General features: G+C 34.0%; 1 protein-coding gene across 2 annotated transcripts in view; it reads right to left on the reverse strand.

The window, feature by feature from the left end:
• Nucleotides 1-25106, reverse strand: part of LOC102808831 (uncharacterized) — a 68859-nt gene that overhangs the window by 19019 nt on the left and 24734 nt on the right. The window contains exons 3-9 of one of the 2 annotated variants that reach the window (XM_085506642.1): nt 13337-13495; nt 11139-11282; nt 9959-10057; nt 7959-8249; nt 6651-6734; nt 5336-5533; nt 4316-4391 (exon numbers count right to left, since the gene is read on the reverse strand). In XM_085506642.1, coding sequence (XP_085362768.1) covers nt 4316-4391; nt 5336-5533; nt 6651-6734; nt 7959-8249; nt 9959-10057; nt 11139-11282; nt 13337-13495 — 1051 coding nt within the window. The remainder of the gene's footprint in view (nt 1-4315; nt 4392-5335; nt 5534-6650; nt 6735-7958; nt 8250-9958; nt 10058-11138; nt 11283-13336; nt 13496-25106) is intronic. The other variant, XM_085506643.1, reaches the window with a different exon arrangement.

A 25106-nucleotide genomic window follows, 5' to 3' on the forward strand; every position in this document is an offset into this window, starting at 1 on the left:
CAATCAGACAGAGAACAAAAAACGGAGGTCAAATAGACCAATCAGACAGAGAGAAAGACTGGAGGTCAAGTCGGCAAATCGGACAGAGAAACAAACAGGAGGTCAAATAGGCCAATCAGACGGAGAAAAAGACTGGAGGTCAAGAGGGCCAATCAGATGGAGGGAAAGACTGGAGGTCAAGCAGGCCAATCAAACAGAGAGAAAGACTGGAGGTCAAATAGGCCAATCAAACAGAGAGAAAGACTGGAGGTCAAATAGGCCAATCAGACAGAGAAAAAGACTGGAGGTCAAATAGGCCAATCAGACAGAGAGGAAAATCAGAGGTAAAATGGGCCAATCAGATGGATAGAAAGACTGGAGGTCAAATGAAAATTTGAATGTCACTCATTCACAGGATTTTGACTGTACTGAATAATAAAATAAAAAAGAGACACAAAGTGTAGTGATTTCTTTTAATAATGAATGTAATTATTATGTCTCAAGTAAGGTGACATCTTGAGACTCTTTTATCTCATCAACATGATCTCTGTTACATGCAGTACAATGTAGTCAGGTAAGGCATGTTTTTATTTAAAAACATACTTACAAACATTTTTATTTGAAATTGACCCCATTGAAATCCAAATAAAACAAATGGATTGACTATAAGCAGGTGTCTCCCTTTGCGTATAATTTACAGTGTGTAACTACTATTTTGAGTTTGTAAATAGTTAGGGTTTTAAATAATTTGTTACATTCATTCCTTACCTGACTTTACTGTATTTAATGCAAAAAATATAATTAAAAATTTAAATAAAGATCAAGAGTACTAAAATATCCACCAGCACCACCAAAAATTTCAATAAAATTATTGAAAATTGTAAAATGATTGAAAACTCACAAAATTACAATCCAACATGACACATCAAAAGCTTTCATTTCATCTTTAATAAAACTGTTACTTTTTTTTTAAACATAAATGTTTCATCAATCATGAAATTTCTGCATATGCTCATTTATTTTTTTCTTTCTTTCAACATGATAGGAGCAAGTCAGTGTTATTTAAGGCAGTACCAGTGGATACCCAAAACCTTTACACCCCTGCACCTTGAATGGAATCAACCAATGCAAAGACATGTTATGCACCAGTCAACTGCAACCATGCCCCCCCCCCCAAGCTCAAGACTTTCATCAAGCCAGATTGTTACAAAGATTTATAATCAGAAATGTTTCCTGGTAGTAGGAATAATACAGTTTTGTACACTCCTGCATATAACAGGAAACAAGATTATGGCTTGTCCCTGGCTTGAGGGGGTTGAGAATGCAAATTACTGGTGTATTAGTATGGAAAGCATCAATGAACGCTTATTCTGGCAACCAGCAACATTAATATGTGACTATTTAACAATGATTTTATTATTGTAAATGCATGCATTAAAAATAGGGAATGATAATGCTTACATACTGTTTAACTGACTTGATTGTAATTATATATGTAAATTAATTTAATGATATTGGGAAGATCTTAATACAGGAAGGGATTTATGTACTGACGATAATTTATTTTGAAGTAGAATTTACAATATCTTTTTGATAAGTGTTTTTAAAAAATGAACTGTTTCTTTACCACTAAAGAATGAGGACATTTGTGCAATGCATTCTGGGTCAATGTATAGTTCTCCTCAGACGAGGTAATGTAACAAATAATCATAAAGCTAGGGGGACTTACCCTACTTAGCTATAGCACATTGATGGCATCATCAAGTATGCAGACAAAAAGAACAAAAAAATGATACTGTAATTATTGTTAATAAAAAACCGTGTACTCAGTCTAACATGGCGACAGTACCCTTTCGTGACAATTTCAGCGCACTCTTTCAGCAGTTATTTGATTTCAAAGTAACTATTGGTAACATGTGCTACATACATACAGTACCAGGATTGCTGTCCCTTCAGCTAAGATCAATTTCAAAGAGGGGAACAAAATAAATTCTTTTTATTATCCTAGTAAACTATCCATGTTTATTTTTTATAATTAAATGATTGAGTGTTTATTCAATAAATTTTGTTGCTGTTTTTATGACAAAACCTTGTCCACCTGCACAAAGCTCACCTACCTGCCCTAACCCTGGCCACTTGTCCAAATCCCGTTCACTTGCCCAAACTCCACCCACCTGTCCAAACCTCACCCATTTGCCCAAACCCTAGCCATTTGCCCAAACCCTAGCCATCTGCCCAAACCCCAGCCACTTGCCCAAACCCCGGCCATCTGCCAAAACCTGACCCACCTGTCAAAACCTGACCCACCTGCCTAAACCAAATCTCACCCACCTGCCCAAACCAAACCTCACCCACCTGTCAAAACCTCGCCAACCTGCCCAAAGATCACCCACCAGCCCAAACCTCACCCAATCGCCCAAACATCAACCACCTGCCCAAACCTGGGCTGTTTTTATGACAAAACCTTGTCCACCTGCACAAAGCTCACCTACCTGCCCTAACCCTGGCCACTTGTCCAAATCCCGTTCACTTGCCCAAACTCCACCCACCTGTCCAAACCTCACCCATTTGCCCAAACCCTAGCCATTTGCCCAAACCCTAGCCATCTGCCCAAACCCCAGCCACTTGCCCAAACCCCGGCCATCTGCCAAAACCTGACCCACCTGTCAAAACCTGACCCACCTGCCTAAACCAAATCTCACCCACCTGCCCAAACCAAACCTCACCCACCTGTCAAAACCTCGCCAACCTGCCCAAAGATCACCCACAAGCCCAAACCTCACCCAATCGCCCAAACATCAACCACCTGCCCAAACCTCACCCACCTGTCAAAACCTCACCCACCTGCCCAAACCAAACCAAACCTCACTAACTTGCCCAAACCCCGGCCACCTGCTCAAACCTCACACACCTGCCCAAACGTCACACACCTGCCCAAACCTCACCCACCTACTCAAACATCACCCACCTGCCCAAATCCAGGCCACCTACCCAAACCTCACCCACCTGCCCAAACCAAACCAAACCTCACCCACCTGCCTAAACCCTTGCCACCTGCCCAAACCTCACCCACCTGCCCAAACCAAACCTAACCCACCTAACCAAACCAAACTTCACCCACCTGCCCAAACCCCGGCCACCCGCTCAAACCTCACCCACCTTCCTAAACCCCGCCCACCTGTCTAAAATTCAACCACCTGCCCAAACCTCACCCACCTGCCCAAACCTCACCCACTTGCCCAAATCTCACCCGGATGTTTTTGAATGGTGTTAAAGCGAGGGGGTCATCCTCTGTGCATGCACGGGAATCGAGTCCCAAGCGACAATAACAATACATGTTAAAAACGCAAAGGCTCATGGGTAGACACTTATTTGTAAACAATGACACGCTATGGCCATCTGACGCTTCAATATAAGACAAAAATGGTATTAATTATGAATGTGTTTGATGTAACTATCAAATAGGTATTTCATTTTATATAAAAAAACATTAAATTATTGTTATGTATTATGCATCCTAAATTCTCTAATGTTTTTGATGTGTAGCATTTATTATACAATATACACTTTAAATGCATTGTTCACTTGTGTATCAGCAATTTCCTTCATCAAGCCCCCCCCCCCCCCCAATAAAGGCAGGTGACAGAAATCTCACTAAAGCTGATTCTGAGTAAAAATGGAATCCCCAAAATTAAGTTGTCAGTTGTTGACTGCTGAGGAGGTAGATTTCTAAGAACATAATTGTATTCAACTGTATAGGTGACTTGTAACCAAATTACAATTTACATAACTATAGTAAGATGTTAAGATCATTATATCAATGTATGTTGTATCAAAGACACACAAGTGAATTAGAAAACATATCTTTGTACATCAGTAATGTGTCATATGGGCTTAGAAGACACACTTACTGTACAGTTGTTTATAGACTATCACAGTTAAAAAGATGACGACACAACAATAGAAGCTGATAGTAATTGTTATTGCAGATTGATGTTTAAAAGCAAATGTAAGTTAGTATTGCACTCATATAAATACAAAGCACAATGTCAATTTTATTTAAATAAACTTGGTCAGAGAAAATATTTTTGTTGAAAATTTGACAGAAAAAGAATAGTTTGCAAAGAATTTGGCAACATTTATTGAATGGTTATTATTGGGTGATGTAAATGATATGATATTTTCTCCAAACATAAATTTTTTTGAAACTTATGTTATGCACACAAAATGTTTAAAGTGTTGTAAATCAAGTCATTTTCATACTACTCCCATGGAACCAGAATTACAACAATTTAGTAATTGTATTCCATTTGTTTGATGGTTTGTTGTCTCTTACCTCTTTCAGGTATTTTTTCTGTGATTTAGTCAGATCTTTGGATAATAGTACAGACAACTCAGGAAACGTGACATGGCTGAAACCAAAAAAATATCTTTCATAAATTGAGGAATTATAGAACAATGGCTTATAATCTTGAGTCTGATACAACCAACACACAGACAATGATAAAGGGCGGTGTAAAAACACAAAAAGATAACACTAGAGAGTGGTGTAAAAGCACAAATACTGTTGAATACTTTATTTTTGTTTGGATTTTATTTTTGCTATTTTTGCTGAAGGGATGATTCCATGAAAATAAAATCCAGCGAATATACTTTTTTTTTTCTATATTTCACATTAAACTCATCAAAAATCAGTGAAAATAAATTCCACACAAAACGCCCAAAAAGCCTTTTCAGCGAAGTATTCCACAGTAGATGACATTAGAAGGCAGCGTAAAAACACAAACAATAGACACTAGAGGGCAGTGTAAAAGCACAAACAGATGACACTAGAGGGCAGTGTAAAAGCACAAACAGATGACACTAGAGCGTGGTATATAAACACTAACAGATGACACTAGAGGGCGGTGTAAAACACAAACAGATGACACTAGAGGGCGGTGTAAAAACACAAGCAATAGACACTAGAGAGCGGTGTAAAAACACAAGCAATAGACACTAGAGGGCGATGTAAAAACACAAACAGATGACACTAGAGGGCAGTGTAAAACACAAATAGACACTAGAGAGCAGTGTAAAAACACTAACAAATGACACTAGAGGGCAGTGTAAAAACACAAACAATAGACACTAGAGGGCGGTGTAAAAACACGAATAGATGACACTAGAGGGCAGTGTAGCACAAATAATTAGATGACACTCGAGGGGAGTGTAAAAATACAAACAATAGACACTAGAGGGTGGTGTAAAACACAAACAATAGACACTAGAGGGCAGTGTAAAAGCATAAATAGATGACACTAGAGGGCAGTGTAAACACAGATGACATAACAGGAATGTTTCATATCACACTTACCCATCCTTGTTGGAATCCTGCTTTTGAAATTGAAGGGTAAGTTGTTTTTTCCTTTCATCTGAGATGCGGGATGATAAATCCACAGATTTCAATGGATTAGGTGAGACACTCTTAACAGGACTAACACTGGGTGGTGGCTTTAATGTATTTTCTTTCTCATCTGCTACTGGTACATCAATGTCCATCTCAGATTCAGGTCTTGTAATAGTAAAGAAAGTAATTCAATTCAACAATCTAAAAAATGCATTATGTCTTGTTATGGTTAATAGAATGTGGTTGTGCAACCATACGCAATTGTGTCTAAAAAAATATTTCAGTAAGATTTGGTAGTCTTGGTCATGTGGTTATATTTAAACAAAAACAAAATGTTCAAAATCACAGCTATGTTATCAATCGATGGTTGGTAATAAATAGCACCCTCACATGGTAATATTATGAAGTGTTATCAACAGGTGGATGTCAATGAATAGCACCCTCACATGGTAATATTATGAAGTGTTATCAACAGGTGGATGTCAATGAATAGCACCTTCACATGGTAATATTATGAAGTGTTATCAACAGGTGGATGTCAATAAATAGCACCCTCACATGGTAATATTATGAAGTGTTATCAACAGGTGGATGTCAATGAATAGCACCCTCACATGGTAATATTATGAAGTGTTATCAACAGGTGGATGTCAATGAATAGCACCCTCACATGGTAATATTATGAAGTGTTATCAACAGGTGGATGTCAATGAATAGCACCTTCACATGGTAATATTATGAAGTGTTATCAACAGGTGGATGTCAATAAATAGCACCCTCACATGGTAATATTATGAAGTGTTATCAACAGGTGGATGTCAATGAATAGCACCCTCACATGGTAATATTATGAAGTGTTATCAACAGGTGGATGTCAATGAATAGCACCTTCACATGGTAATATTATGAAGTGTTATCAACAGGTGGATGTCAATGAATAGCACCCTCACATGGTAATATTATGAAGTGTTATCAACAGGTGGATGTCAATGAATAGCACCCTCACATGGTAATATTATGAAGTGTTATCAACAGGTGGATGTCAATAAATAGCACCCTCACATGGTAATATTATGAAGTGTTATCAACAGGTGGATGTCAATGAATAGCACCCTCACATGGTAATATCAAGAAATGTTATCAACAGGTGGATGTCAATGAATAGCACCCTCACATGGTAATATCAAGAAATGTTACAAACAAATAGTTTTCAATAAATAACAGAAGCCAAGCTGTTGTCCAAGGTTATAAAGTACTGAAATGTATTATAATGGAAAGTTACCTGTCTTCTGGCGGAGGTGGTGATGGTGATGGTGGTATGTCTTCAGTTTCCATAGTATCATGTTCGTTAATTGTTACCTCAACACTATGCAAACAAAACAAAAAAATTATTAGAGAAAGAAAATCTTTATTTTGTGCAAATAAGTCCAAAAGACCAATGTACAATAATAACTGAAAAGCTGAATTGAACTCAAATTGATGTAAGAAAAACAAAAAAAACAAAAAAAAACATTTTTTTGTAGTGCCAAATGAAATAACAACTGCACAGTCAATTTAGAGAAAAATGCAGATGAAATATCAATTTAGAGAGTTTGTAAATCAAAATCTACATTCAACTCATCTTGAATCAATGTTCTTTGATCAAAGACAGCAATCAACCAATTCTTATTTTGACAAACACAACCGAGTTGACTGTATACCTGTACTGTCATGTGTTTTTTATTTGGTGGTTCAGTGTCTATATGTGGTTGTCATGTGGCTGCTATATGGTAGTCATGTGGCTGTTATGTGCTATTCATGTGGCTGTCATAGAAGTTATGTGGTAGTCATGCCAACTATGGTAGCTGCTATGTGGTAGTCATGTGGCTGTTATGTGCTATTCATGTGGCTGTCATAGAAGTTATGTGGTAGTCATGCCAACTATGGTAGCTGCTATGTGGTAGTCATGTGGCTGTTATGTGCTATTCATGTGGCTGTCATAGAAGTTATGTGGTAGTCATGCCAACTATGGTAGCTGCTATGTGGTAGTCATGTGGCTGTTATGTGCTATTCATGTGGCTGTCATAGAAGTTATGTGGTAGTCATGCCAACTATGGTAGCTGCTATGTGGTAGTCATGTGGCTGTTATGTGCTATTCATGTGGCTGTCATAGAAGTTATGTGGTAGTCATGCCAACTATGGTAGCTGCTATGTGGTAGTCATGTGGCTGTTATGTGCTATTCATGTGGCTGTCATAGAAGTTATGTGGTAGTCATGCCAACTATGGTAGCTGCTATGTGGTAGTCATGTGGCTGTTATGTGCTATTCATGTGGCTGTCATAGAAGTTATGTGGTAGTCATGCCAACTATGGTAGCTGCTATGTGGTAGTCATGCCAACTATGGTAGCTGCTATGTGGTAGTCATGACAACTATGGTAGCTGCTATGTGGTAGTCATGAAACTATAGTGGCTATCGGTAATATGTAGTTTTGTGGCTGTTTTGTGGCAATCAAGTTTTGTAGTATTTATTTGGCTTTCATAGAAGTTATGTGGTAGTCATGCTAATTATGGTGGCTGTTATGTGGTTAATGATATTCACAGAAATAAACACCTTGGTTCTTTAGGAATTTCATCATCTTCCATGTGTTCATTCTCCATCTGAGTTTTGGGTTCTTTTTCAGGTTTCAAACTTATGCTGTCTTTCCGTTTCACCGACTTCCTGACAATTGAAGACTGTCTCTTGATCTTTGCGGGAGGCTGTACTTTAAAATGTTCCTGTTTGTCTTCTCGTTCTTGGAGCATTGGGTCCTCAGTTTGCACGGCAAATGATGCCGTCTTGCGCAAAGCAGGCATTGGTGCAGAAACAATTTTTGTGAGTGGTTGCCGATTGGATGAGTGGCTTCTGTAACAATAAATGGCATGGTAAATAAACAAGAATAAACAATCTATATCACTATCTTATCTGTATCATAAAATAATACAGTAAAAGTTGCTAAACTATTCCATTTATTAAATTTTTGAATCTCAAGAAATAAAATTTGGTCTCCAAACTTCTTATTAATATTCAAGATTTTCAGTTCAATAAAATCATTTTGGGCTCCATGAAACTAAGCATATTTTTTATTCAAATTTCTTGACTCCTCACCAGAACTGCTAATGTATATGACAAAATATAATCTTAGAAATTACCAACCATCCCAATTATTATATAGAAGTTTCCATAAACACAATTAACAGGCTGCAGTCAATGCAACATGACACGTTTGAAAGGATCACAGTCATTTCATCGCAATGTCTTTGGTAGTGTCACAGTTGCTGCAACACATTAGTTCGAGTGAGTCATTATATCATAATGTCTTCAACATGGCTTCACAAATTCAAAAACACAATTTACAATGACCGCAGCACTTAATTGGCTATCATTAACTGTCTGGATGTCTTTATTTATAAATAGGATCTACCTTCACTATCAATTGTTTTCTATCATGCAAAGTACATTTTAAGTATGTAGGTGTGTTTGTAAAACAGGTTATGTAGGATTATCGTTTTCACACAATTATACAGCATTACATAGTGCTTTTATGTATTTCTAAAAAGGAAAGGTGAAGGAAATCCAAGGGTGTATTATCAAGGGCACACAAATTCAATGATATGATGCAACAAACATACTGAAAAATAATAAGCAACTGATACAACAATCATCATATCAGCATTGCCATGGCTACAACAAATTGCATCTTCCGCCAGTTTTTTAGAAATATTAATTTCAGAAAACAATTACCGGTATTTGCTGCACACATTAATATTGAAGATGGTTGCCTTTTGCAAGTCATGTTATACTTACATAATACATGTAGTAGTTTATTACAAATAAAAGTAACACATAATGGGAATTATAATTACAGTACAACTAATGAAAGTGAACAACTATAAGGTAAAAGGCAAATTTTTATTTTACAGTTACCAGGAAAACATTTAACGTGTTGGGTTAGCAGGCATGACAATCAGACAAACCTTCACACCCCCATGAATCAATGGTTTAGTCCCATTGTTTTCTGTAGATGTCAAACAGCAGAGTTTCAAGTTAGAGCGCCCTCTGCGAGTATTCAGCAGCAGCGTTAGCGGTGTTGTTTGCTTGTACAATGCTGTGCTCATTTCCCAATAAATGTTTCTTTCAAAGCGACTTGCAAGGTCTTGCTGCTTGGTCAAAAGATTTTACAATTTAATTTTGCTGGAACAATGGGCATGCTGGACAGGCAAGCATGTTTCCCAATATTTTGACAAAAATGTGATATTAAAAAAATATGAAATTACTGATTAACATGATCCGAATATATTGAAAAAGTGGCAGAAGTGCATTTCAAGCATGCAAGAAAAAATTAGATATTTTTTAGACAAAAACTTTTGAAAATAAAAAGCACATAGAAGAGAACAGCAATCAGAAAACTTGAAACTCCACTGCAATCTACTCCACGGAAAACAAGAGAGTAAATCATACCAAAGTGTAACCTTATCACCCCAGAATTCCTTGTATCATGGAACAGTCCCATTGTTTGGTTGTAGAAGGGATAGTCCATTCTACAGAATTAGGGGTGAGCAGGTCATACTCACGGTGGTAATTTAATTCCTCTCCCTGTATAAAGTTCCTGGCACTGTGGTGGTATTTGGGGCAATGCTTTGATTTTTTGAAGTTCTTCTCCATAATCCATTCTGTGTGAAAAAAAAAGTTGTTTTTTAGCTGTAGATGTACTGTAATTTTTGCTATGGATGATGACTTAAAAAAATGAGTGAAAAAATAGTTTTGCAAAAGTCATCGTGACTTCAAATTCAAGTTCATTTTTGTCTTTTGCAGTATATACATATCTCTTGCGAAATGAACAAGTCTTAAACTTTAATGAATACATTTTTAAAAATACTTTAGACTGATTACAAGAATGAAGGATTTTTTTTGATTACTATTAGTTTATAAACTTTTGACATGTTATTTCCAGAAATATTTCCTATTTATGAAAATTAAAGAAAACTAAATTTAGAAAAATTCATTATGGCTTCCTGCCTAATGCCCCAATTGCTGTACAACATTTACAATAATTATATGTAATTTAATTAATTAATTAAATTTTGGATTTTTTAAAACAATTTTTTAAAAAGCAGATTATTTTTAAAAAAGGTAAAAAAAATAATTTAATTTGATGGTCTAAGGGTCACAGATAACATAATTAAGAAAACTAGTTACAAAATCGAGATATGTTCGTGAACTAAACAAATTCACACAACTTTGTCTTTATTGAAATAAGATGAGGTTATAGTATTCTGAAGAGTACCAAATGATTCAAGTATTGAAGCCTTGTACAGCAACAAGAAATAAGGATGACAGTATATTGATATGGAACAAACATACAGCACACATTTTAGGGTATTTTAGGGTTGTATACTGTATCTAAAGTTTAACTCAGGATAAGATCACAGTTAAAACTCCTCATACATGTATGATGCAATACAAAAGGTGCTGACAAACAAGACAAAAAGACACACTATATCAGTCATGTAATTACTCATTTCTGGTTAAAACATGTAATTTTGTTTGAGGGTCATTAAAAGTATAGTTTCATTCTTGTGTGTATCCTATACTTAGCATATGTGTGTGGGTAAGATTATTAATTTATTGAACACACATGGATGTAATGTCAACCCTCTGGTAGGTTAAAAACTTCTCTTTACCTTTATATTCAACTGTATTTGTAGGCAGGATGTGTTAGGATACAATTAGATGAATGCATTTTTAACGTACCTTTCATTTAATCTGGTATTAATTCCCCCCACAGTTAGATCACCATATTCTATTCTGTGTGGTATCACTTCACGTTTTCTTTTCAATCCTCTTACTTCCTCTAAAAGATTCTCTTCTTCTTTAAACTTATTCCTCTGACTTGGTCTATTGAAACAAAACATGTTATAATTTCACTGTTTCTAAATATGTGGACTACCAACTAGCCATCAGGGTAAATGTAATACAGGACATTGCTTTTGGGATTTCATTATTGTTGTCAATGACTGTTGAGGATGAGGATATCACATATGGGGTACAGATGAAGTGATTGTTTACAGATTCCTGAGTTGTTTCTAAATTGACATCATTCACACAAAGCAACACCAACAAGAGATATTTTCACTTTTATAATTCATACTATTTTCAAGAGATTTCAACAGAGTAGCTACATAAATCACTTGCATTACTGTGTTCAAGACACACAGCAATGTTCAAAAGACAAGACTTGTTTTTGTAAGGCCAGACTTTTATAATTCCTTGTTTCGCGAACCCGCGGAATGAACAGGAGCCAAAAATGAAATAAAAATAAAATTTTATTTCAGCATAATTTCTCGCGCACTTGTAAGTGCAAAAAAATATTATTTTTATCTTCATTTTTTTAACGCCCGCCGCATAACAAGCTGCATTTTCATGGGAGTATCATGATCAAAGTACCAAAGTCTCGCGCAGATGAGAAACAAAGTTATACATGGAATAAAATTTTATTTTATTTCTTCTATCTGATCAATGATCTCACTTACAATTCTTTGAGAATCACACAAATCTAATGGAAAAAAAGAATTAATTTTATTTATTTTTCGCCCTCCTCAAAAAAGTTGCCTTATGAAAACTTGAGAAACAAGGAATAAAAAAAGTCTGGCCTAGATACAAATGAGGGATGCATATTATGAGGTGATTACGAGAAAACATGCAGCAAGTATGCATGGAAGCAGTACAGAGATTGTGATACCTTACTGCCTGAATGCATACTTTTGCGATATTCTCATGATAACCTTACTCATATTTTCCTTGCTTGTAGTAATGATTTAATGAAAGCCGAAAATTACAAATCAAGTGTGCCTGAAGTAAACATAGGAAATTAATTGTTCAAATGTGACGTAAATGTGACGCACAATTTCCAAGGAAGGAAGGACATTCAAAGGTGTCAGTAACACTTTTGAACATGCGTTATTTTATGTATAGGTAAATTCTATTGTTTTTGTATAAATATTATAATAATGTGAATATATTGACCGACATGTAACGACCTAAGTCAATGCAGGACCTATACTTTGCATACTTTGGTGTATTCTCATAATAACTTAATTATCATAGTTATCACATGTACTATGCAATTAGCAGTGACATTAAGTCATATAGTATTTTTCAATATTACACCCTTGAATGGCAAACCTGATTGGTCCTTGCAAACAAATTGAAATTGTGGCTTCACCAACTAGTCACTGCCTAAAATACCAAAACATACCTCATTTAATGACAAATTAATAATTTTTGTAAAAACTGTTTGAAATATTACAAATCTGAATGTCTTGCTATATACCAATAATAGATTCATGTATTCATCCATATCATATGTAAATTTTATTTTAAATCGTATTTGAGGATTTTGCCATTTTTACCTCTCCCAACTTATCGTGTTTAACACATGAAGCTTGTTTTCTTCACTGAACTGCCACTACTGTTTACTGATTTAATGTTAAAGATATGCGAAGACCACTGATAAAACTAGACCTCAATTTAGGTAAAAATTTTGCCCATATTTCTCCATAAATTGTTCCAAAAATTAATTAATATATTGTTTAATCGCAGCTTATGAACTAGTTGCTAGACAAATTCAAGGAAAGACCTTGTATGCTCCATGATGAGCATACAAACTAAAAAATAACGATTCTAGTGTTAGTTTGCTGGCAAAACAGCTTGAAATGCATATATGTGATAAATAGTATATCTAAATTTGGTGTTTATTGTATTTGTTAAACACGATATACTCATTTATTTAATACAATATTGGATGGTCACTCATTGCAGATCTATATCTTTTTTTTTTCACCAGGAACCCACATCAAATGCAATGCATCAACTGAAAATTAAATACAGTACACTATACATGTATCAGATATGATTCAAAACTTGACTGTACTCAATAAGGTGATACTTACTCAAGTAAGAGTGATGTTTGGGCTCTCTGTACTGGGTCCCAAAGAAATGGCCTTGTATGGAATGGTACAGTTTTAGTTTTAAGCAATGTTGGACCAGTAACACAGAATGAATCGTTGTGTCGTCGACTCAATGGAACATTACGAATCATGGTGGAAGACCTGGAACAAAAAAAAAATGAATGTTTAATTAACCTGATCATTTGAAAGTTTGATCTCTGGAAACAATATACAAGTAAACTTCATTAATTTCCTTGCAATTTTGCCAAAAATGTTGGATACTGCATATTCTTTTATCTGATAAAACAAACTGAATGAAGTTTCACGCTGCCTAATACTGAGTTAAAACTTGATAATTATCTAATTTTGAGATCGATATTAGACCAGATTTCTGATATCATTAATCTTGACTATGACTATACCAAGTCCCAGCCTGTCTGATATTGATTTAAAACTTTGATAATTACAAATCTAAACAGTTAATTATTGATCTAATAATCTAATTAATACAATATGACCATAGAAACACCTGTTCTAGCATATACATGTAATTCCCTATTTATCAAACACAAACTATTCTTTTTTCACCAGCAAGTTGAAAAATATTTTGTTACTTTTCAAATTAATGTGCGTAATTACATGTATAAATTAGTATAAATTTCATATAATAAATGAAATTTTCTAACAATCAACAGATTATTCTGAATTAGTTAATACGCTATGTATTTACATTTGATTAGAATAGCATAGTTGTTTTAAATATACAGTAAAGTTAGAGCTTAACCAAACTTTTATGTAAACGCATCAAGATGCATTATATTCTGTTCATTGTCGACAAAACCTAAGCCCTTGGAATTTTGAATGACTAACTTGTCAATAATTAAATCTAATAGATAATTGTAAGTTATACATGTACTCATTGAAAAGCAGATGTACATGTATATTGTGACAGTTATCAAATACTGTAAAACATGTTGAAAAAGCGACATGCAATTTTAGCGAATTGTGGTAAAATGACGTAATAGCGAAATATTGATTTAGCGAATCTCTCTTGTCATTGTTGATTTCCTGTTTCACAATACTTGTCTGTTGCGTGCCAAAACAAATGCGCAGTTATCACCTCCATAAAAACAAAGAAAAACTGTCAAGTGTAATTATGAAGCGCCCCAGATTTTTATGTTCCGGATTACTGTATACAAATCCCCAAGCCTTGGCCATTTTGAATTTATAATAAAGTCATTAGCGACATCTCGAATTAGCAAATCATTTCTCTCGCTAAATTTGCTAAAAAGATATGCTCGCAAAAAAGACATGTTTTACAGTAAATTAATACTGTCTTCAGTACTATAAATGTCATGCATAATTGTGGTTTTTAATTCTCCTTGCGTTATACTAAACACAACTAACACATACTAGATGCACATGTAATATAAGATTATTACGAGAATACCTTAAAGTATTCACGAAGACAGTACAGCTGGAGTATCGACCTGCGTGCAGCAGAGGTAGATGCACTGCATACAGTCTGAGTGCATAATTTGAGTCATTGTTGTAATAACTTATATTATTATACATCTTTTCCTTCTTTGTGTGGAGTCCGGTCAAACTCTGGTGGAAGCCATGTTTGTTTACGTGCGTAATCATTTCATAATTTGAATTCACATTTCCTAATATGGTAGGATGAAAATACCCCGTAAAATACTGCATAATTATGGCACGCTGTAACTTATGGTGTTACGGTGACAGATGTACAATATTGATTTATTATACAAAGACACACCAATGAGTCAACCTATAAATTCTAAATAAGCAGCCTAACAGCTGAGATAGCTCCGCTGGTAGCTATACACATTTCAATTAAAGAACTGAAGATATAATTAGAAAATGAACAATAGGTATAGTATCAAAGAAAATGCTGTTTTCAACAAGAATTCGAAAATGATACTTTTTACCAAAAATTCCAAAAATAATCATAAAATTATATAATTGAAAATATCATCATGAAATGAACAAATCTGAGAGAGGTTTACCTGAGGTATCTATATGTATAGTATCAAAGCACTCAGACTAGTGGTTTTTAACAAGAAGTTGAAAATATACCCCAGACCATTCGTCCCGGTGTTATCGCTATCGCCACACGAGACTCCAGCTTGTCTCCTATACAATTTGACTGCGCACATCCAGAAAGTAGATGTAGCTGTGATTGGTGGAATACTAATGAGTTGAGTGTCAATCAAACGCCCACGCTATCTTTAGTAAACAAAGTCACGTGACACGCGCCATTTTAGTTTTGGCAGGCGATTTCAAGGCAGCACGCTTAACCCTTTCGTTCACAGGTTGGGAGATATTAGAATGACTGACAATTTCACGCCACTGTTTTACATTATTGGCGGATTTTTCTGCGCTATCAATCTTTCTCTTACAAACTAGACATAGATGAGACGACAGAGTCGCTCCTTTCACAACGTCGCACTGGATCAAATTGGAAAGACGATTTCCATAAGTTATCCCTCCTGCTTTTCCTGGCTTGAATAAATTCACACACGACTTTAACTGTCCACAAACTCGAAGACTACACTACACGAACACAGTCTACAATAGTCGTCCGCAACAATATGTATGTATTTCTTCGGTGTACTGATGCACGAATGCACCGTGACACGGTGTTTCTCGGGTGTCGCCATCGCTGAGAATGCCGCCGGCGCAATTTTTCACCCAACTCGCGATTCTGTTTTGCAACATTTTATCAATATTCCCTTTGACAAAATCGCCAACAAAAGCACCGCATTGCTGATCTTTTGTTCTATAATTCTTAATGCAAACACCGACCCTAGTAGTAATTAGTAACGTCGCCTAGTACATATGAACGGTCGTCATTGCAAATCGAACATCCTTTTGAAATTTGGACGTCGGGCAGGCGATTTCAAGGCACCGCACTTAAATATTAGCAACATATTTTTCTGAGCGGTTGTTTATTCTCTTTCAAACGAGACATAAATGTGACGACATAGTCGATCCCTTATCCACCGCTAAGAATGCCGCAATGTTTCGTTCGTTTTGCAACATGCCACAAATCGTCGAAAAAAACACCACTTCGATGGAAGCTTGCGTAATAAGGGGGTTAAAACAAGAAAACAAATGCCATGTTTAATACATATCGACCTGTTTTACTTGCGAAAGATAACGGAACATGAACTCGTTTCGTGCGACTTCGGAACCCGAAGGAACACACCAACAACGTTGAATTTACCCGCTATCTTCCAAATATGGTATATTAATTTATTCAGTTGTTTATTTAGAGTGACGTCCGCGGTCGAATGCGATTGGCTATCGATGTCAGTGCAAAGGTCATATGAATATTAAAATTAAGTGGGCGGAAGGAAAATTGTATAGGAGACAAGCTGGAGTCTCGTGTGGCGATAGCGATAACACCGGGACGAATGGTCTGGGGTATTGAAAATATCACTTTTTACTGAAAATTACAAAAATATTCACCAAAATTAGAGAATTGAAGATATGATCATGAAATGAACAAATCTGGGACAGGTCCACATGTAGTACCTATATATGTAATATCAAAGCAATTGGACTTGCGGTTTTTAACAAGAAGTAGAAAATATCACTTTTTACCAAAAATTACAAAAATATTCACCAAAATTAGAGAATTGAAGATATCATCACGAAATGAACAAATCTAAGAGAGGTCTACCCAAGTTACATATACACCAAGTATCAAAGCATTCAGACTTGTAGTTTCCAAGAAGAAGTCGACAACGGAACTAAAAAAAGAGACATATACATGTAGTGGCTAAAAAAGTCTGGTGTACATTTCAGACCTTAATGGAAACTGCTTCACATTAAATACTGATACATAGCTTTTCGTCTATTTTTTACATTAAATGCTTATCCCTATATGAACTACTCGGTACATGTGAATCATATATATGAGGGAGGGGGGGTGTTACCCGAGTGAATGAAAAATAACATCAGGTATTCACGTACTGCCAACAAAATTGACTTGAACATTACATTTAGTCTTTTATAGTACAAAGGCATTCCTGTTCTCTTTGACAATCTCAACAAGGGTTAGATTGTATGAATGGAACTCCTGGCAACAACGACTAAAAGGACAACTTCAAACTTAATAAAGACTTTTAGATTCAATTCAAAGGTTGACCTCTGACAGCAAGGACATTTACAAGATACAATACATGTGTATGTGTATTATATATATTAAATCATCAAACTTCTAGTAAAAAGTTTTGACGTTCAGAAAAAAATTATTTAAATTATTTCATGCAATAACAGGAATCAATGTATTTAATTGATAATTACATATATAGAGTTGGAGTACAACATTATTCAGAAAACACATCAGTTGTTTTATTTCTTTCAGTCAGGTAGGATATACATGTATAATCTGTGTGAAAATTCATTTGAATTAATAATATACATTTGCAATAGGAATCAATCAATCAAATTCTTATACAATTATTATATAGAGTTGGAAAAGATTCTTTCAGAATTATAGCACTCGATTAGTTCAATAATAGGTGTCAGAGTCTTACTCCAGGCTTACAAATAAATCAGGAATTAGGTTGGGGAATATGTACAAGGTATTATGAGGATAGAATGTACAGAGTTCAATCAACCACTGCACTGATCAATAGTTTCCACTGTACTGTTGTCATGCAGTCAACACGCATTGTTTTGGTGAAGTTTGTATAATTCAGATGAATTTATTTTCTCATTTATCATTTTTTATTCAAAAATAGGAATCATATTTTTTGTTTATAATGTCTGTAATGCAAAATAATAATTTTTTCATATTTCAGTCAAGAACAGGATTTAGCCTGTCTGTGCCTTATTAACATACAGGATTTAGCCTGTCTGTGCCTTATTAACATACAGGATTTAGCCTGTCTGTGCCTTATTAACATACAGGATTTAGCCTGTCTGTGCCTTATTAACATACAGGATTTAGCCTGTCTGTGCCTTATTAACATACAGGATTTAGCCTGTCTGTGCCTTATTCTAACATACAGGATTTAGCCTGTCTGTGCCTTATTAACCATCTATTTAACCATGGCTTGCATAATTAAAAACATGTTTTAATCAAAACAATGCATTCAGGCAATTGAAATACTGATATAATTTAGGATATCTTTAAAACTGTCTTATATCCTAATATAAACTGTTTAGTTTCAGGAGATATAAGGTAGATTGCGAGTATTCAACCAATGAAATAGAGGCAAAATAATTTCTTGTTTCAAGAGCATTGGATAATTATTGATTTTGAAACATATCATCAACTTTTTATGGTTTTTTGGGGGTTTTTTTGGAGAAAGCTATAGAAAGCTATGTTAAAACTTTATTTCATATAAAGTGAACAATAATCATCAGAATGTACTAACAACATATTTTTTTCATTATATGTATACCCTAAAATATGTTGAAATATTTTGAAAACTTTCTACCATAGAAACCAAGGGTAAATGATTTGAAAATCACCATTTTTATGGCTGTTTTACCTGTGTTCGTGTGAAAAGTAGAGGTGACCATATATTTTTACATAGGATTTGAGAACAATATAAGATAAAACCATAACGTAAACATCAAAGAAATCCAGTCAGCTAAGTACCCTATACAGTCAGAGGAAATCCTAACATTGTATAACAGGTTTGGATAATACGAGAGAGTTGACATTCATCATTCACTCACAATTGATCATCACAAATTTTATAAATTGATTCACATAATATACAAGTGTACCAAAACTTAGAATTTAATCCTAGTAGTGATTACCAGATTGTTCCTGAACATATTGTTAATCATTTTATTAATACATATATTATAATATTGGTATTTACAGAATACACCTGTCAGATCATTAAAGACCAAAGTTCAAAAGCATTCACCATTAAATTATGGGTAGGGAAGGATCTATAACAAGACCAGGAATTGTGGGTAGTTTTTGTAACCATAGTAACCAGAAAATAACAGATCTGCATTGGTGTAGATTCATGACCTAAAAGTGATTTTATGCTCCAATCAAATAAAATGTTTCACAATTGCCACTTGAGGTGAGCTTATACAGCCATGAATCATGGTACAAAAGAAAAGGCTATGTGTGGTTGGTATCATAGCTGACAAGTAGGTTAGTAACAAATACTAATATTATTTATTAGTATCATGTCCAATAAGATGAAATTATTACCTCATTAACACAACAGCCTTTTATCAGAGCATAACAGCTCAAGCTGGCTTAAGCTAGCAAAAATGAAGGGTTAAAACACAAAGCAAATTGCCACAATTTAATCATAATTATTTTCTTAAAGTGTTAACCCCTACTAGGTAGGAAGCTCTTTTGAATTGAAAAATGCTTATAAATTGTGAATTCAAATAGTTTGGGTAACCCCAAATTTTCAACTAACCATGCAGTCCAAATATGTGAGAAACATTTGGTATCCACCAATCCACCCTGACAACAACATCAAATCATTAACCATAGTAACTATGTTAATTATTCAATGACTATACATTTTATTATTTCCATGCAAGGAGGAATGGCAATGTCTTGGCTGCATAAAATAACACTTAGCAAACATACTGAGATTTAAGAACACATCTACAACATACATTTTAATAGTAAGTCATCAGCGATTATTTGCCATAATTAAAATAAAACCTGAACATAATAAAAACACTTGACAATTTTAAAGCGTTTAAAGACTATAATTCAGGTAAAACATTTGAGATCCGACTGCAGAATCCCTCACTGTTGTAGCCATAAACTTATCCTATCTACATCCCCTCCCACATGACTTTTAATGTTCAACGGACACTTTTTTTTTGTATTAATTTGTTAACACTTTCAAATTTTGTCTAGATAGCATGCAACATTGTACATTGTTTAGATATTTTATTTTAATTAACTTTAATGACAGTTACACTCAACCTTACAAGTAAGCTACATGTGTGAATGAATAAAATACTGAAAAATGAATTTGGAAAATGAATTTAGAAAAGAAATTGTGTTAAGACCAGAAAGAGAACTGCTATTGTTGGTATATTAAGTGGGCAATGAGCAGGAAGAGAGAGTGGGATAATGTGACCAGTGACCAGAAATGGAGAAAGGGATCACTGTCCTGGCTGCAGTAAAAGGTCAGTTGTACTCAGACAAATTTGTTAATTTGAGAGTTACTTCAAGAGTCTTGTTTCCAGAGTGTTATTGTATGAATGCATAGTGTGCAGTATTAGATGGTATACTTGCATGTCTAGTTGGGTAAAATGAGATGAGACATGTCACATTATAGGGATGACAGCATACTAACTACCAGGATAAAGTAAACACTATTAAAAACAAAATAAATGCACAACCCTGGATACACTATAAAGGACAAAATAATGTGGGTATAAGTTTCTTTGTTGATAGCCATGTCAGCGTAAACACTGTAGTATGTGGTTGTGGCAACACTACTCACCAATGCATATACATAGTTTCATATGTACAATAAAATTAGGACCAAAAATGATAGCAGTAAAGTACTGGCACATCGCTGCTCCTAACACTGTTTTAAGGTAGAGATGCAGGTTCATGGGCACTTGGGAGTGAAATTTTTTTTTTGCTTTTTATTATCCAAAAAGTCTTGGCTATAGACTGTTCAAATTTCGTAGAATTGTGAATAGTGGAACATACTCAAAAGACGATTTTAAAATATAGATAACAGGTGCAAAATTATCTCTTTTGAATGCTTAGCAAGATTTAGCATGGCTGTAAATAATTAATAAAAAAAAAACATGGTGAAAAAAAGAAAAGACGGGATCTCCATATTATGCACTGTATTTAACTTTTTACAAAACGATAATACATTTAAATTTGAAACTGTAACAGCCATTTTAATTATGAGCATTAGCAAACTTCTTACTAAGTGAATTGTTATGCAAATTAGCAAATATCTCAGCTTCTTTTTAGTGCACATTCCAGAACTTTAAAAAAAATAGCTCCTAGACGCTTTGACCTTTTGTTTTGAAATTTTCACAATTGATTGACAATGTGTTTATCTTCAAAACGCCGAAATTTGAGCTGCTGCCCTACAAAATTGACAACTGGTAGACAGTTTTCAAGACGGCGATTTCTTCATAGTAAACAGATGTACCCATAAACCAATTTTGACAGGAAACAGAAGCATGGTTTAGAAGCCAATTTTTTTAAATCACTTTTGACCAAAAAAGCACATTTTTGTGCATATTTCAAACTACAGTGTCCATAAAAATAAAATACTAACAAAACTTTAAAATTCATACAATAAGCTTTCCGAAAATATATAGTTTTGTGGACAAGGGAGGTCATCTTGGTTTCCTAATTAACTAATTAAAATACCTGTCAGGTAAACTGCATCTCTACCTTAACTAGTTCATTCTAGCTAGCTTTATAGCTTTCAGATGAAAGTGTGTTAACCTAGTCATAATTAATATTATCATATGTTATGAGTGCAATAGACGACAAGAAATGTGTTATGAATGTACATTACATATTTAAAATGTATACACATACAATACAGCTTGCTTTAAAGTGGCTTTGCTTGCTATCAAAATATTCACATATCTGAGTTATGCATAGTAATCTACCTGACTATATTTCTCATTAGTAACATTGGTAAATATTATAAATAATAAGTTTAAATTATTGATGACAATGAGATTAATTTTAAAACTTGCAAGTTTTATGTGAAAAAGCAAAGCCAGCTTGGATGTTATGTCCAGACTGGACTGTATGGTTTAGTTTAATCTACAAGTCACAATATATTTTGTACTTGGGTGTGTCAAGCATGTAAGGTAACTGGATAAATATGCACAGTATGGAGTAAACTATCGGAATAAATGATCAATGTTCGATCATTCCAATAAAAACTTTATTCAAGACAGTAACAGACAAGAGTTTCCACAGTGCTTATCCTTGCCTGTTGAAAAATAAGCCATTCATAAAACCATACTACATGTAGTAGTATTTAAAGTGATGTATAAAAATAATGTGTTTTTTGAAGTCCTTATCCCAGCTAGATTGTATAAATTTATTACGGTGCAAATTACTAGTATTGTGGAGAAGTTTATATATGTTTAAAGGTTTGAGGTCAAATTAGGAAATCACATGCATAAACGTTGTATTATAATACTTTTACTTACATCATTTCAGAAATTTTCAGTAGTTTTTACCTAGTGGCAATATCATTTTATTAAATGTAGTTTTTACATCAAACCTAGTGGCAATATCATTTTATTAAATATAGTTTTTACATCAAACCTAGTGGCAATATCATTTTATTAAATGTAGTTTTTACATCAAACCTAGTGGCAATATCATTTTATTAAATATAGTTTTTACATCAAACCTAGTGGCAATATCATTTTATTAAATGTAGTTTTTACATCAAACCTAGTGGCAATATCATTTTATTAAATGTAGTATTTACATCAAACCAAGTGGCAATATCATTTTATTAAATGTAGTTTTTACATCAAACCTAGTGGCAATATCATTTTATTAAATATAGTTTTTACATCAAACCTAGTGGCAATATCATTTTATTAAATGTAGTTTTTACATCAAACCTAGTGGCAATATCATTTTATTAAATGTAGTTTTTACATCAAACCTAGTGGCAATATCATTTTATTAAATATAGTTTTTACATCAAACCTAGTGGCAATATCATTTTATTAAATGTAGTTTTTACATCAAACCTAGTGGCAATATCATTTTATTAAATATAGTTTTTACATCAAACCTAGTGGCAATATCATTTTATTAAATGTAGTTTTTACATCAAACCTAGTGGCAATATCATTTTATTAAATGTAGTTTTTACATCAAACCTAGTGGCAATATCGTTTTATTAAATGTAGTTTTTACATCAAACCTAGTGGCAATATCATTTTATTAAATGTAGTTTTAACATCAAACCTAGTGGCAATATCATTTTATTAAATGTAGTTTTTACATCAAACCTAGTGGCAATATCATTTTATTAAATGTAGTTTTTACATCAAACCTAGTGGCAATATCATTTTATTAAATGTAGTTTTTACATCAAACCTAGTGGCAATATCATTTTATTAAATGTAGTTTTTACATCAAACCTAGTGGCAATATCGTTTTATTAAATGTAGTTTTTACATCAAACCTAGTGGCAATATCATTTTATTAAATGTAGTTTTTACATCAAACCTAGTGGCAATATCATTTTATTAAATGTAGTTTTTACATCAAACCTAGTGGCAATATCATTTTATTAAATGTAGTTTTTACATCAAACCTAGTGGCAATATCATTTTATTAAATGTAGTTTTTACATCAAACCTAGTGGCAATATCATTTTATTAAATGTAGTTTTTACATCAAACCTAGTGGCAATATCGTTTTATTAAATGTAGTTTTTACATCAAACCTAGTGGCAATATCATTTTATTAAATGTAGTTTTTACATCAAACCTAGTGGCAATATCATTTTATTAAATGTAGTTTTTACATCAAACCTAGTGGCAATATCATTTTATTAAATGTAGTTTTTACATCAAACCTAGTGGCAATATCATTTTATTAAATGTAGTTTTTACATCAAACCTAGTGGCAATATCATTTTATTAAATGTAGTTTTTACATCAAACCTAGTGGCAATATCATTTTATTAAATGTAGTTTTTACATCAAACCTAGTGGCAATATCGTTTTATTAAATGTAGTTTTTACATCAAACCTAGTGGCAATATCATTTTATTAAATGTAGTTTTTACATCAAACCTAGTGGCAATATCATTTTATTAAATGTAGTTTTTACATCAAACCTAGTGGCAATATCATTTTATTAAATGTAGTTTTTACATCAAACCTAGTGGCAATATCATTTTATTAAATGTAGTTTTTACATCAAACCTAGTGGCAATATCGTTTTATTAAATGTAGTTTTTACATCAAACCTAGTGGCAATATCATTTTATTAAATGTTATTACAAAAAAAAAAATTGATTATCAAACTTGATCTTGATCAAGCCTCTACGATTCTACGATGTATAAGTAACGATTCAACAACAGGTGGTTGTCAGTAAGAAGATAAACACAAAAGGTTTGTCAGATTGTCAGATAGGTGCTTGGAAACAATGAGCTGTGTGACAAATACAGAGATAACAATGCTATTGATAGTGATTACTCCCCCACACAATTGTCTGAACAATTACAAGATAGCAAATCTCAATCTCTCTATGAGGTTCACTGTCCATTGAGTTCATGTAAACTTGTTGCTACACATAAAAAATGTACAACAGAGCACACATTTACTCTGTAATTATGACTCTGGTCAAAGTTCATGACAGGTACACATAATCTTTGTTCTTTTTTAAAGCTATAAAATATCTTATTTGTCATTCTGTCAAACCCTGTAACCCTGAGGCATACAGAAACCAAAGTCTTGGTCAAATTACTACATGGCTGAATGGCTCAAAAGTTAGCCCCCAAGGGAGCCTTGGAAAAATGGCAGGATGAAAAATTATTGCCCATGGTCAAACAACCCCATGGCTGGAGGGGTTAAGAGTTTAGCATCTATTGTCAAACTACCCCACAGCTAGAGGGGTTAAGAAATTAGCACCTATTGTCAAACTATCCGACAGCTAGAGGGGTTAAGAAATTAGCGCCTATTGTCAAACTACCTCACAGCTAGAGGGGTTAAGAAATTAGCACCTATTGTCAAACTACGCCACAGCTAGAGGGGTTAAGAAAT

The sequence above is a fragment of the Saccoglossus kowalevskii genome, chromosome 12 (genome assembly GCF_978046115.1).
Source record: "Saccoglossus kowalevskii chromosome 12, keSacKowa6.1, whole genome shotgun sequence".
NCBI lineage: Eukaryota > Metazoa > Hemichordata > Enteropneusta > Harrimaniidae > Saccoglossus > Saccoglossus kowalevskii.